Here is a 14,491-nt window from a genome sequence, read left to right on the forward strand (position 1 = left end):
CCACCTCCAAGCACAAATCCCTCCCAGTTCTTGACGCTGCTGGGGATGATGGAGAGTTTACTGGAGCTGAAATCAACTTTCACAGAACCATCACAGAGATGGGTCCAGCCAACCCCACCAGGTGGAGAAGACCTGGGCTTGGCCAGCACAAACCTATTTGGTCTGCCTGGCTTCTGAGGGAGTAAGATTGCTGCCTCATTACAGCCAGCCTCTCAAAATAAAGAGTTTGTCCTCCAGGATAAGAAGTTTTCCAAGCTACACAATATCTGCCCCTGCATTTCACTAACCTATTGCTCCCCTCCCGACACCAGGGCTTAGAAACTTGGTCATGGTGTGAGGAACCACCTTTTCTGGATGCGGTTGTTCAGGGCTGGACTGACAGAGGCTGCCTGGAGTCAGCCCATGTGAGCTCTCCCACCAAACTGCTGCCCTGACCTTGTGAATAACCACCCCAGCGAGGTTTTAGCACAATGTTTCAGCCAGCCAGAAGCTGGAGGTCTGAGTTTCCCATGAAAACCACGCACGTGGAGCTGTGCTCTGTGCACGCCTGCTCATAGGGGAGGCTATGAATGCAGAACCTCCTGCCACACCAGATGGGACAGGGGAGCAGAGGACTTGAGGAGGACAAATTTAATTAACAGAGGTGATCATGTGGACAGGAGGAACTCTGCTGGTATTCCCACCAAGAGAAAGGCTCAGCCCTATTTGTTGTTGAGTCCACCTAGGAGCGAAAGGGATCTTGGGTTTTGTTTTGTTCTGCTGCTCACAGGGATATCCTTTTTTGTTTGGTTTGTTGTTTTTTTTTTTTTTCAAGAAAAAGTTTGGCAAAGAAGCCTGTACAGCTGCTTTCTGTAAAGGCTGCATTCCTTCCTGTGGTGCCATACAAATCCCTCGAGGGAAGCAAGTTAAATGAGCAGTGGAGGAACAAAGTTCAACTCCCTAGGCCAAGGGCGGGGAAGTGTTTTCCATCGCAATGTGCTACCCACCTCTCTCTTACATCACAGCACTGGCGAATGCATTCAGCTGTAAGGACGCAGGACAAGGCAGCAAGCTCAGCCACGTGCCAGCTGGGGGCTCTGGGTGCAGGGAACCCAAAGGCATTTTCCCAGAGAAGTGACCTCACCTGCCATCCTTGCAGGGCACAGCGTAAGATGGTCCAAGGAAGTCCAAGTGTCCTCCAGCTGTGCTGGGCTCACATGTGTAAACCAAGGCACCCACCAAGTTCTCTGATGTTGCCTTCATGCCACCAGGAACCACGCTGGTGCTGTACACAGCAATAGCACTGGAGCCTTCACTAGCAGCAGAGATGTCCTTGAAAGTCAGGTTTGTCCCATCTGGAAATGCCAGGGGAATAAGTGGTGTGAACATCTAGATAGTGTCAGGCTGAGCCTCGAGCCTGACAGGACAAGCTAGTAATGAGGAGAACTCCAAGAACAGAAATGGGAGACAAAATAATGGTGGTGACTGGGGCCAAGTGAAGCAGTAAGGAAGCGACCGCTTGCTGTGAACACAAGTTTCCAAAAAGATCAAGGTTCTTCTAAGATGCAGAGTCCTCTTCATGCAGCCCAGCCAGAACTTACGGTGAACAAAATATAAATCAAGATAAACAAATGTGCTGAGGAAACACCACCGCAGGACCAGGAGGAGGCAGCAGCACTGCAGGGCTCAGCGAGCATCAGTGAACCACCCTACAGTCCTGGTGGACCCTGCTTCTCCTGAAAGCCCTCTTGTCTTGGTACCGGCAGGAGGAGTTTTCAGTCCTCCCGGTCTCTCTGCCCTGCACAGGGAGCTCAGCAGAGGCACAGAGGAGGATTAAGCAGCTGGAGTGTGACGGAACAGCCCAGACAGAACAAAGAGAGAAAAAAACAGGAATAAAGGACAGGAAAGGCAAGGAAGAGTTGTTCCCCATGCCACACACCCTCCTCCATCCCTCTCCTCAAAGCTGCTCAACCACCTGCCCATTTGTCTGAAGACAGACCACACACCAGGTCCGTGCCATCAGCCTCACCGTGCCCATGCCCTCCATCCAGTGCAAACACGAACAGCCCCGTGGCTCCGATGGTGCCCCTCAGTGGGATGCTGGCACATGCCTTGCCCTCCTTGTCCGAGAAGAAGACCAGGCTGAGCCCTCCCAGGATGGTGCCAGGCTTCCCCTCCAGCTCAACAAAGCGGTAGGGGGTAGCACCACCGGCCAGGCACAGCTCACTGATGCCAATGGCAGGAGGACCCAGTGCCGAGGAGCTGCTGCAGAAGTTCTCCCCCAGTGGCGTCACCATGGTCACCTGCAGGGAGACACAAAAGCTGCTGCTGCCACTGCTGTTCCCATTTCTTCAGGTGGAGGGACAGCTGCTCACGGCACTATTTCTTGTTCGTGCCTCCCACAGCTCCCTGATGAGGCCCAAAGAGGATGTGGTGGTTCTGCCTCACACCAGCTGCTCCTCACTCCCACCATCTGTTCAAGGGTTGTCCCACCACCACACATCCCCATCACTGCCCTCACTCCCACCCTCGGGACGAGGAACAAGTCTCCTTCCCTACTGTCGGGAGCACTTCTAGACTTGTGTCTCCAGTCCATGGCATCGCTTCCTTGTGGTCCTCTCCCACTGCAAATGCACCTCCCTCCTGCCAGCAGACCTCTTCTGCTTCTGAGCAGCTTTATTGCCCCAGTTTTGGACCTGAGCACCCCTGTGCGCTGGCCCGATCCCAGCAGGCATTGTCCGTGGAGCAGCAAAGCCCTCCCTTACCCAGCTTTGTGCAGGACAAGCACACAAACTCTGTCATGTTCCTTCAGGGGGACTATCTGAAACCAGACATTTTGAAATAAAAAGGAACAGTTCAGACGAATTGACACAAATCAATCACACCAGTGGTGGAGGCACGTCCTTTGCACATTGGCCCTGCAGAAAGCTGCGTTTCAGGGACGTGGCATGCTGTACCACACATCCCAAAGGTGGCACCGAACAAGCTGGGGTGAAGAGGTGGCTCCACATCTGGCTCGGGGTAACTTGAGAGTCCAGGATGCTGCCCACAAGCAGACTCCCTGGTTCTGGGGCTGGTGGCATGTGATCTGTCTTCAGGGATCTCCTGGTTCTGAGTCACACTGCACAGGGCAGGGAGCTGTTACCTGGCCAACAGGTGGGTGAATGGGGCAGGGAGGTGAGGGCTGGTGAGAGCATCAGCAGATGGCAGGAGGTGGATGCGGCTCACCAGAACAGCCCGCTCTCCCAAATAAAGGACATTCTGAAACACAACCTCTACCCTCCCAGTGAGTGTCAATGGAGAAAGGACGTCTGTCATCAACCCACCTGGAAGCTGCTCTGGAGTTTTGTGCTCAGGCTGTGGCAGCGGCTCAGAGATTCATCCTCGGTGCTGTGAGAATCGTTTTCATACAGGATGCTCTGCCCTGGTACCAGCACTTTCACCAGCTGGTCTGCTTTCTCCGGCATTCGGGACGTGTACACTACAGCATCCACCAGCCCCTCTGCAGTCACAGCCGTGTTCACAGCGTAGAGGGTGGTGTTGCTGTAGTAGAGAGCCACAGCGTCTGCCCCGTTCTGGATGGTGTTGGGGGGCAGCCTGATCATGGGTGCTGGGCTCATGGCACTGCTTCCCACCAAGAAGTAACCCAGCTCATCTGTGTGGTGTCCAGACAGGTCCAACACCCGGTAGGCCTGGCTATTTTTACCATTGTAGAGGACCAACCAGTATCCCCGGAGGTCGAAGCGTGTCCGTCCAGTGTAGAAGAGTTCAATGTACTCTGCATCTTCTCCTCCCCCTGGGTTGTCTGGGTTCACCTCATTGATGAGTAGCTTGGCCACTTGCACAGAAGGTTCTTGAGTCCCTTCTGGTATCTCTGATGGGACACCTTGGAAAGCAAAAATGTCACAAATACAGGCCTAAGCATGGAGCCCCAGGGAAACAACACAATGTTGCACACTATTTTGCTGGGGCAAGACCAGATTCAGCAGAGGACTGAGGACTCTGGCTCCGATTGCTATCATCTGTGTGCTCCATACTCCTTAGAAGAGCCCTGGCAATACTCTGGCTAATGCCAGCTCTAACAACAGCTTGCTGTTATTCCAGCAAACAAGCAATATGGGATCTGGTAACTGGATGCGACGGAATTGGAAGGGATCTTTGCCAGAGTTGGGGAAATGGAGGGAGGGACATCTCCCTCCTTGAAGAGAACTAGACCCACATGTCCCCCCTGAAACACATCGTATCCCCCAACCTGCAAGAATGATGATGGTACCTGGAGGCAAGTCTGGCATATTTATATCCTTGAAGCAAGAGATTTCTGCTGTGATGTTCCTTTTGTTAAAACTCACAAGTCTGGGCCTCTCTAGGAAGGTCTTGAAGGCTAGCAGCAGGCTGCTCAGCTGGTCCTCTGACTTAGCAGTTAGCAGAGTGGTGAACACAAGCCCCAGGTCCTGGCAGGCTGCTTTTGGCTCTGCAGAAGCAAGCAGAGAACCGCCTCAGTTTCCCCATGCTGCCAAAGACCCACTTTCTCCTGGGGGAGACGCAGAGCTCACCAGCTCATCTCTACCACCACTGCCCTCCTGGTCAGACCATCTGCACAACGCTGTGAGCTCCACCTGTGCCAAGGGGCATCCTGGACCAAGTCACACAGCACTCCTGGATACTGTCCTCATCCTTTTGAAGTCTTGTAGTCCCAACAGCAAAGAGAATGGTCTCTTTGGGGGTGTCTAAACATCAGTTAAACATAACGCTGCTGACGATGCAGTCAGCAAAGTCACGGCTCTTCTCCTCCTGCGTCTGCATGTGCTCATCACACTCGCGCACTAACCTCGTAGGGATATCAGAAATGCAACACAGACCAGTAAGGCCACTTGCACTTCTGCTGCAACTTGGCCTAGTTCATATGGATCATAAGGTCAAGTAGGCAACAAACTCCTAGTTGAGGTGTCAACCCTGTTGCCACATCTGTCTGACTGCAAATGCTCAAGGCCAAAATAGCTGGTGGTCTGCAGATGAGCACTCATGTGTGTTGGTGGAGCTGCAGATGGGAGCGCTCTGCAGAACATGGAAGAACAGCAACATGCTCTGCCTAACACTTGACGTTTCTGTCATCAGCACCAAGTTCAAATTAGCTGGGATCCAAACCAGGAGGACACAACACAACAGGGAACACAGGGCTGAAAATCAGAAGCGAATGGGCATTAACCACTGGTAGTCCCGGGACTGCCCCGCTCCTGCCCAGCTCACCTCTGAAGTAGGCAGCAGAGACTCCACAGTTGCAGGATCCATCGAGGGCCCGGACCAGAGTCATCAGGATCTCTTCTGACTTCAGGAGCCACTCCTGGCAGTCTAGGAACGAAAAGCCAACTGTTACCCAGCCAGTGCAAGCTTGGTCATGGGGTCCAGCTCTTTCTGGGGTGGGTGCAGCTCAGCTCCTGCTTATTGCTCAGAGGGCCCGAAAAGGCTTCACTTCACCCTGAGCAGTTGGGTGTGGGAATGAAGACTGGAGAAGCTCAGCTTGGCATGGGTTCTCCTGAGGAAAAATATCGCAGAAAATTGTCAGATGTCCTAGTTGTGTTTCCTTTGGTGTTATGTTCGCACAACCCAGCACGACCCAGGGTGGTCTTCCTGCACAGCCCTGGCTTTGTGCACGTGCTCTCGTCCTCAGGAGGTCCTGCCTACAGGAGCAGAAATAACTAATGCCCACCTGCTACACGAAGGCAGAAGGAGACAGTCTGGCTGAAGCGTTTGCTGGGGCAGTCATTGAACTTGCCAGGGGTGGGCCTGCTGAGGACGTAGGACAAGGAGTCCCGGGTGACAGAGCAGCAGTTGCACTGGCTCATGGACACCACTCCCAGCTGGTGCCTGGAAGAGATCGAGATGTTAATGACAGAAAACATGACCTGTCAGCGAGAGACCCGAGGCCTTTTCACCCACCAGTCACACCTGCCTGCACCAGCGCATGGAACCATGCACTTATAGTCCTCTCCTTTCACAAGGTTTGGAGAGAGGTCCCATCCTCATCAGTACCTCCTTGTGTCAAAAAAAAAAGCCCAAGAGCTCACTAAATCTTGAGAGAGAAGAGCATGGGCTTCATCCAACCCTTTCTCTTCTAGCACTGGCTGCTTTTTTGACTGATGTGAAGACTGGCAAGACAGTACAGACACACTCGTGCTTAGCCTGGGACCACTGGGAAGAATGGTGGGTGCAAGTAGAGAAACTGGAGTGGCAGCACCTGATGAAATGTTTGAGCCAGAGCCCTCAACCCAAAGGCGAAGAGCATGACTGGGGTTTGGACTAGGTGACCTTTAAAGGTTCCTTCCAACCCAAACTATTCTGTGAAGCCCCATTGTGAGGAGCTGCACAGAGCAGAACTGCTCAGAGCTCCTCAGGGAAGGAGACCACCTCCTTATGGAACAAGCGCAGGTTTTGTTTCACAAGTGGGAGGGAGACGAGCAAAGGAAGGAACAGGAATATACCGTGAATAAGTGGTGACCCTGTCATGGGAGTAGACTACACCCTTTCCTGATGCAGTTGGCTCTACTGTAGTCTCAAATGGTCTTTTCACAGGCTCATCCAGAAAGGGTGAAAATCCTCCAGCTACAGAGCCAGGACATCAGTATTTAGCTGACAGTTACACACAGAGATCAGGTCTGGTGCTTTGCCATCAAAACCACAGACGAGAGCTTGCCCAGACTTCTTTTGCTTATTGCCTGGTTCTCCACACCCCACCCCATCTGATGTGCATGGCACCTCGCTGCCTCTGCTCCTCCATCTGCTCCACTGTCCTCTACCCACTCCCTGGTCCTCTTTCTCCCATTAGTAGAACATGCCTAAAATGTGAAGGAAACAGTTCTCAAGTCTCACAAAAGTCTGAGGTTACCAACATTTCACTTAACCCACAAAGACAAAGGAAACCCAAAATCCAAAAAGAAAGTGGCTCAACCCAGAATGAACAGTAGCCCAGCTTCAGCCCTTGGTTTGGACAAAGCAGGACAGGGATTTCCTCCTGGGTCTAGTGAGCGATACTGGAATCCCTCCCTCGCCCTCATTTTGACCTGAAATTCCATCCTGAACCTAAGAAAAACCTTTTCTTGTTGAAAGTGGTACTGGAAAATTTATGATACTGACCACTACACTTTTATAAATAATAAATAATTAAAATAGTAAAATAATAACTAGCAATCGTTTGGTCAGAAAATTCCTCCTCAAGTACCTTATTCTGCAACTGTGCAGCTGCACCAGGACTGCTGTGGAGAGGAGGACACCTGCAAGCTTAGACCAGGCAGTGGAAAAAGGCCAGGACTCAATACCACCATGAGGAGACCCTGGCCTGGAGGTGGCACTTGTCTTCCAGCCCTGACCGGGGTTTGGGACAGCGGGCAAGGGCAACTCTGGTGCCAAACTCTCCTCCCAGCCCTGCCCAGCCTCTCACCGCTTTTCCTCGTAGGCAGGTCTGCCAGGGGTCAGGGTCTCCAGCAGCTCAGCGTTTGGTTCCTCGTTGCTCGTGTACACGAAGGCATCCAACACGCCGGTCACCGGCAGCGCCTTCCCCGGGACAAAACTGCTGCTGTTGCCTCTGTAGAGAGCAATGGCATTGGGGCCACCTCTGAGGACAGGACGGGTGGTGTTCTCCGGGAACGGCAGATCCACTGCACACCAGCAAGGAAAGGAACAATGATGGCACGTAAGCAACACGTGAGCGATGCCCAGGAAACCAGCACCTCTACAGTCCTGGAGAGCAGGACACAGGAACTCAGAAGTGGCTGGCACTGTCTGGTTATTGCAAATTCGGCATCCGCTGCCCCATCTTTCTGCTCACTAACAATTTTTCACATTCGTTCAGCCTGAATTTCCCCATTTGTGGCCAGATCCGCAGCGTGGAGGAGGCTGGAGGGGAAATCTGAGCAGAGTTCATCCTGCTATTTTGGTTCTGCGAACAGAGAAGCTGATTTATGCGTAAGGAGGGGAACTGGAAAGGAAGTGCTGATGCGACTTTGTCTACAGTAAAGTCAATTTTTAATTCTAAAAGAGATCTGCAAAATCCACTAACCTTTCAGGTAGCAGTTGCTTTAATAGTACACAAAAATATTTAAGAATTTTCATTTTATTCTAGCATTTAACAGTCCATGGGTTTTACAAACACACTCTACGTGTACACACACACGTATATACACACACATATTCAGCAAAGGCCCAAGACACCAGCACACAGAATTAAGGTTGAGGTTTGGTGGAGCTTTCCAATTTCATGAGCTTCCCAATTTCCTCCTTTGTATTTGCTGCTCCCTTCACAAGCTATGTCCCCAGCACCCAGCAGGAACTGCTGAGGCTGTTCAAAAGCAGCAGACCGCTGATATTTCTCCCCGCATAAATGGCTCTGGGGAGCAAACATTAAAGGAGGAGTCACATGAGAGGCAGAGGTGCAAGGAGAAGTGGTTACTCCTTGAGAAGTGCCATGAGGGCACCTGCATACTAAGGGGCAGTCCTGCCTTAGCCCCGACGCACCCCTGTCCAGGGGACTGTTTCTCCCTGCCTGACTAATTGGCAGCATCCTACAATGCATTGGAGGATAAGGGAAGAGCAACTGATGTCATCTATCTTGATTTCTGCAAGGACTTAGACACGGTCGCGCAAAAGATCCTTGTCTCTAAATTGAAGAGCTATGGGTTTGCTGGATGGACTATTCAATGGACAAGGAATTGGCTGGATGGTCATATCCAAAGAGGCACAGTCAACACATCTATGCCCAAATGGAGATCAGTCACAAGTGGTGTCCCTCGGGGTCCGTATGGGGACCGATGTGGTTCAACATCTTCATTAATGACACTGGCAGCGAGCGCACCCTCAACAAATTTGCGATGACACCAAGCTGAGTGATGCAGTTGATACACTTGAGGGAAGGGATGTTGTCCAGAGGGACTTTGACAGGCTGGAGGAGTGGGTCCATGTGAACCTCACGAAGTTTGACAAGGCCAAGTGCAAGGTCCTTCACATGACTCGGGGCAACCACCGGTATCAGTACAGACTGGATTGAGAGCAGCCCTGCAGAGAAGGACTTGGGGATACTGGTGTATGAAAAACTGGACATCACCCAGCAATGTGCACTTCCAGCCCAGAAAGCCAACCATGTCCTGGGCTGTATCAAAAGAAGCAAGACCGGCAGGTCCAGGGAGGTGATTCTCCCCCTCTACTCTGCTCTTGTGAGACCCCACCTGGAGTACTGCATCCAGCTCTAGGGCTACCAACACAAGAAAGATATGTTGCAGTGACTCCCGAGGAGGGCCATGAAAACGATCCAAGGACTGGAAGAACTTCTGCCATGAGGAAAGGCTGAGAGTGTTGGGGTTGTTCAGCCTGGAGAAGAGAAGACTCTGGGGACACCTTCTTGTGGCCTTTGAATACTTAAAAGGGGGATTATAACAAAGATGGAGAGATACTTCTTACCAGAGCCTGTACTGATAGGACAAGGGGCAATGTTTAACAGGGCCATTTTAAGAGCTCCTCTCTCTCCCAAATCTGAAGTGGTGAGGTTAAATCAAGTGGTCAACTTCTCACAGAGTGCTCAGCATGGAGTCACTATGTAAATATCCTTTTAAGATGACTGAAATGTAATCACGCAGTGTAATTGGGTGTTTTTTGGGGAAAACTTTCCACAAAAACATGTGTGCATTATGCTTGAGACATCTTGATAAAGCCTCATTGGAAAAAAATGCCAAATCATATCTCCAGTCACCTTCTTGACTTGAATGAGCCTTGAGGAAGAGCTAAACATAACCCCTGGAAATTTCCTGCTTAGTCTGCAGCCTGGGTGTGCCTTTACGTTGCTTTCTCTGAACCCCCTTAGCTGTTGACTGCCAACAGCCCCAGCTCATCCAGAGGTAACCGCAGAGCACCTTTCCTGGTGAGAAAAGCAGAGCTCAAGTGGACAATCAGCTCTTCTACTTGTGGAGACAGAGTATTTGGAGTGGTTTTAATTGTAAAAAGAAGCTCAATTGCTTTAAAAAAAAAGAGTTAGTTGCAAAAGTATTTTCATTTTTATGGGAACCAGCTTTGTAAAGGATGAATATACTCCCTGACTCAGAAATCATGAGTCAGTGAGTTACACAAGACAGCTGCAGAGTCAGCGTCTGCAGCTGCCAAAATCTTCTTCTGAGGTCCAAAATAACAGGATATTTCTTCCTCATCTGGTGGCCTGGAAGAAATTTTGAACATTGGGAGGAAGTTTAGATCGCAGCTTCAGACAGCTGATAAACATGTGACCCACATTTGCAGATGGCGCAATGGAAGAAAAGCCCCTGTGCTTTTTCAAGAAGAGAGGATGTGTCTTCTGTGAATGACCACCAAGTTCCACGCAGAGAAGGGGGACACTTCAAGGAGATGTGGCGCAGTCAGGGTCCCATGGCAGGCTGGCCACGGGGCTGGGAGCAGAACCGTGTCCTCCTGAGCAGCAAAGGCAGACGTGGGCTTCTGACCTCCACGAGGTCCCTCACCTGGAGCTCTGCAAGTCTACCACTGCTGCGAGACATACTGCCTCCACTTGTTTGTCCTGAAACGCCTCCTTCTACCTTCTTTTGATGCCCTTTAGTTCTTGTACCAGGATAAAAAGTAAGCAATCGGTCCCTGTCCACTTTCTTCAGGCTACTCACATTTCTGAAACCTCTGTTAGGGCCCTCCTAAGCTTTCCCTTCTCTAGGCATAGTTAGTAATTTCTTCTGTGGAAGCATTTCCAGAGCACTATCCATCCTAGCTGACCTTCTCTGAATGTCCCCAATTCTAACATATCCTTTTCCAGATTAAGGTATTGTACCACACAAGACACAATTAAAGATACAAGCAAACAATGAATTTATACAGTGGCATAAAAGATAGTCTCCATTCTTTCCTCTTCTCCTAATAATTTCTAATATTTAATTCCTTTTCCAGTAATTTCTAACATTTGATTTGCTCTTTTATCTGCCACTGAGTTCTGAGTCACATTTTCACTGATCTCTCAGAACACCAAACAACAATAAAAATCGACAGCATCCTCCAGCCCCAAACGTGGCTGATCGCTCCCCCAGCTCTGAGGTAGTTATCAAAATGCAGTCCTTACCTGGGGTTTTGCTTTGTGCTGGACCGATCAGAAGTAGCCCATCCAGTGAGGTTTTGCCGTAAACGTCCATGGCAAAATAAATGTCTTTGGTCCAACCATCGATCAGCACCAGAACAATGTCCCTCAGCATGGTGGAGTGGGGACCCTGAAGCTCTATGAACTCAAATTCTTCAGAAGAAGAGGCAGCAAGGACCTCACTGATCAGGACAGCAGATGCGTTCAGCTGAGAAGTTAGGATGCAGTGGTTGTCTGTGCCTGGGGTGGGAACAGCCACTTGGAAGATCCACTGAGAATCTTCCCCGCGGCACCTTTCTATTGACTCATCCATGGTCCTGAAGGTGGAGTCCTCCAGAAAAGCATCTCTGCCAGGGGTCAGTATCCTGACCAGCGTATCTGCTCTGTCCGTCTTCTTGGTCTTATGGACCAAGGCATCTACTAGTCCATAACTTGTGACACTCATGCCCTCCTTGTAGCTCCCTTTTCCATAGTAGAGAGCAATTGCATCAGGGCCATTCTGGATAGTGTTCTTAGGAATAATTATAGCAGGGTTCACGGAAGAGGAGCCCACGAGAAAGAGCCCTTGGCTGTTAGTAACTTTGCCTTGGAGGTTTAAAACTTTGTAGGCTCGGTTTCCATTGCCGTTGTAGAAGACCAGATAGTAACCATCCAAGTGGGCTGTTTGACCACTGGTGTGATAGAGCTCCACAAACTCAGAAGTGTCTTCTCCTGGGCTGTCAGCATTGATTTCATTAATTAAGAGAGTGTGCTCTGTTTTCTGATCCCTGGGTTTTTTTATGAGATTCTGAGCAGCAACCATGGGAAACCAGACGTACAGAAGCACCATCAATCCAATGTGCCAGATATCTCCCATCATGAAGGCTGGGATTTTTGTTTCAGTTCAAATCCAGAGGACAGGGGGCCTGTCCTTTTCACAGCCACGATCAGAGCACAGAAGGAAGCTGTCACCACGTGGCTGTTGCAGGACACCAACCCAAGGCCTCTGGCCTGGATGGTCCCTGGCAGAGGCACTGGCAGGGGCAGGCACACTTCTCTGGGGAGCTCTGGTTTGCAAAGCAAAGCAGCAATCCCACAAAAATCAGATGGAGAACGGTATGGCTGGAACAGGAGATTTCCTAGCTCAGCTCCTTTAAAAGTGGAGGGAAGAAAAGAAGAATCTTGTTAGAAAATACAAAAACACACCAGTGACACTGAACAGCCTCAAAGCCCCACAATTTTTCCTTCCCGAATTTCTTCAGAGGTTTATCAAGATGCATTACAGCGACTGCGGTGGGACAAAGCCAGCAGTTTTCAGTGTTTGAAACCCTGAGACTTCTGTGAACATTGAACATTGTACGGTGTCTATATTAATAGTTATTTTTCTGAGTCCAATTTATTCCACAGGAATTAACACAAAACGGCACTAAAGATTATAGTAACCATCTTCTCCATCAAGGAGAGGACCGATGGGTTTGGCTGGATTCTTGTCACAGCTCCACTGACCACCACACCAGCCAACCCTGCTGCAGCAGAAGTCTGCAGAATAAGCAGTGGGGAGGAACTGAGAATTTAAGACATTTGAAAAAAAAAGTGAGATTTGTTTTCCCATTTCAGAGATGTTTCCATGAACAGCCATTCCATCACCTGCTAGGCTTAGATGACCTCCTTGCAGTCTTTGGCCAGCTGAGATCAGACATGCGGAGGTTTCCAGCCCGTGCAATGCTTATCTGCACAGACACCGGAGTCCTCCCTCCTTCCTGTGCTGTGGGGCCACATCCACGCGGGGCTGATGGATCAGGAACACGCCTAACCCTCCAGCTGCTTAAAGTCACAGCTGGTGATCGCAGCAGCCCAGAGGGGTGACGGTGGCCTGGGTGGATACCTGCAGTCTTTTTCAGGTGAAGTGCCAGAGCCTGTACAGTCCCATTTATCATGGCCAGCTGAGCTAGTGCCAGTGCAGAGACATCTCCTCACAAACAGGAGGAAATGCAATGGCTCCAAAGCGTGAAGCTGACAGCGATTCCACAAAAGAACAGACCCCGATGGAGAGGTGGCCGCGAGCCACTCTGCCCCACGACGCCTTCCCCTTTTGCTGTGCCCTGACACCCCTTAAGCTCGTCTGCTCTCAGGCCACAGAAGATGGAGAAGCACACACATGCCTCATGCCTCCGCCGCACAGGACCAGCCCCGGTGCTGCTCTCTTGTTGGATGGTCACTACCAACACAGGTCTGCGTTCCCTTCCAGGCACAGTTCATCCCCAAAATCACTATCAACATCCCCCTCTGGCAGATTCTTGCTCCCGCCCAGCCTCCTGTACCAGCTTCTCCTCCCCAAACCCGTCCCCTATTTCCACGGTCTCTCCCCATTTCACTTGAAGGCAGGAGAAAGGAGGAGGAACACACGGGGGAGCTCCTGGCCAGGGGCGGGCGCGGGGCAGAAGGAAAACCACCAGAAATCCGAGAAAACAGCAGGAAAAAAATACACACACACACGCACCCTCCAAGCTGGACCGACTGGCAGGGCGGGAGCGGGGCGGGATTTCCCGGCGCAGCAGGGACCGAGCGGCGGCCCCCGGCAGCCCCCTGCCCCCGCTGCGAGGAGGGGAGGGCAGCGGGACCCCGACCCGGCCGGAGCGGGGGGAGAAGGGACGGGGCCGGGATGGGCCCGGGATGGGGCCGGGATGGGGCCAAGCCTCCGGCCGGCCCGGGACGGCGGCACGGCTGCCGCGGGGCTCCCGGAGCGGCGGAGCGCAGCTTCGGGGCTCAGCCCGGGCCGCCGGGAGCGGGATCTGCCCGGCATCGCCCCTGCGCATCTCCCGCGCATCCTCCGCGTCTCTCCCGCGCATCCCCCGCGCATCCCCCGCGCAGCCCCGCGCCGCGCCGCGCCGTGCCGTGCCGTGCCGGGCGGTCCCCGGGCGGAGCACACAGAGCGGCCCCGCCGCCCCTCGCACTCACCGCCGCTCGGTGCCGCGGACGCGCCGCCACCGCCGCCCGCCGGGGCCGCACCGGGAAGGGAGGGGCGGGACTGGACGGGCCGGGACGGCCCGGGGAGGGGGAGGAGGGAGAGCCATTCAGGAGGCTCCGTGCCCAAAGTAAGTTCACTCGTCCGCGTGTCCCAGAAGACCCTTCTCTGGCTCTTCCCAGCTCTTCTCTTGCGGGAGGGACGGACAGACAAACGGACGGACAGACGGACGGACCGACGTTTACCAGTTGTGTATCCATCCCGCCAGGACTAGCAGCATAGCTGTGCTGGAGGACATTGTGTCTCTCCTTGCACCAGCCTCAGTGGTTGAACCAGGAGCTGCAGGGCTGGGTGGTGGTGCTGGGAGGCCATTCCCAGCCTGCCCAGTTGCAGCGGCAGGGTTTTCCCATGGGACTGGTGCCTGCAGCCACCACGAGCCACTGGGATGTGTTTCTGCT

At 52.2% G+C, this 14,491-nt stretch overlaps 1 protein-coding gene across 2 annotated transcripts in view; it reads right to left on the minus strand.

The window, feature by feature from the left end:
* Positions 1 to 14,164, minus strand: part of LOC129213385 (uncharacterized) — a 20,036-nt gene extending 5,872 nt beyond the window's left edge. For both annotated transcript variants that reach the window (XM_054843310.1, XM_054843311.1), the window contains exons 1-9: positions 14,027 to 14,164; positions 11,075 to 12,219; positions 7,415 to 7,631; positions 5,687 to 5,844; positions 5,227 to 5,328; positions 4,253 to 4,450; positions 3,306 to 3,865; positions 2,009 to 2,282; positions 1,124 to 1,334 (exon numbers count right to left, since the gene is read on the minus strand). In XM_054843310.1, the coding sequence (XP_054699285.1) occupies positions 1,124 to 1,334; positions 2,009 to 2,282; positions 3,306 to 3,865; positions 4,253 to 4,450; positions 5,227 to 5,328; positions 5,687 to 5,844; positions 7,415 to 7,631; positions 11,075 to 11,948 (2,594 nt within the window). In that variant the 5' untranslated portion in view covers positions 11,949 to 12,219; positions 14,027 to 14,164. The remainder of the gene's footprint in view (positions 1 to 1,123; positions 1,335 to 2,008; positions 2,283 to 3,305; positions 3,866 to 4,252; positions 4,451 to 5,226; positions 5,329 to 5,686; positions 5,845 to 7,414; positions 7,632 to 11,074; positions 12,220 to 14,026) is intronic.
* Positions 14,165 to 14,491: the final 327 nt, after the last annotated feature.

The sequence above is a fragment of the Grus americana genome, chromosome 15, assembly GCF_028858705.1.
Source record: "Grus americana isolate bGruAme1 chromosome 15, bGruAme1.mat, whole genome shotgun sequence".
NCBI lineage: Eukaryota > Metazoa > Chordata > Aves > Gruiformes > Gruidae > Grus > Grus americana.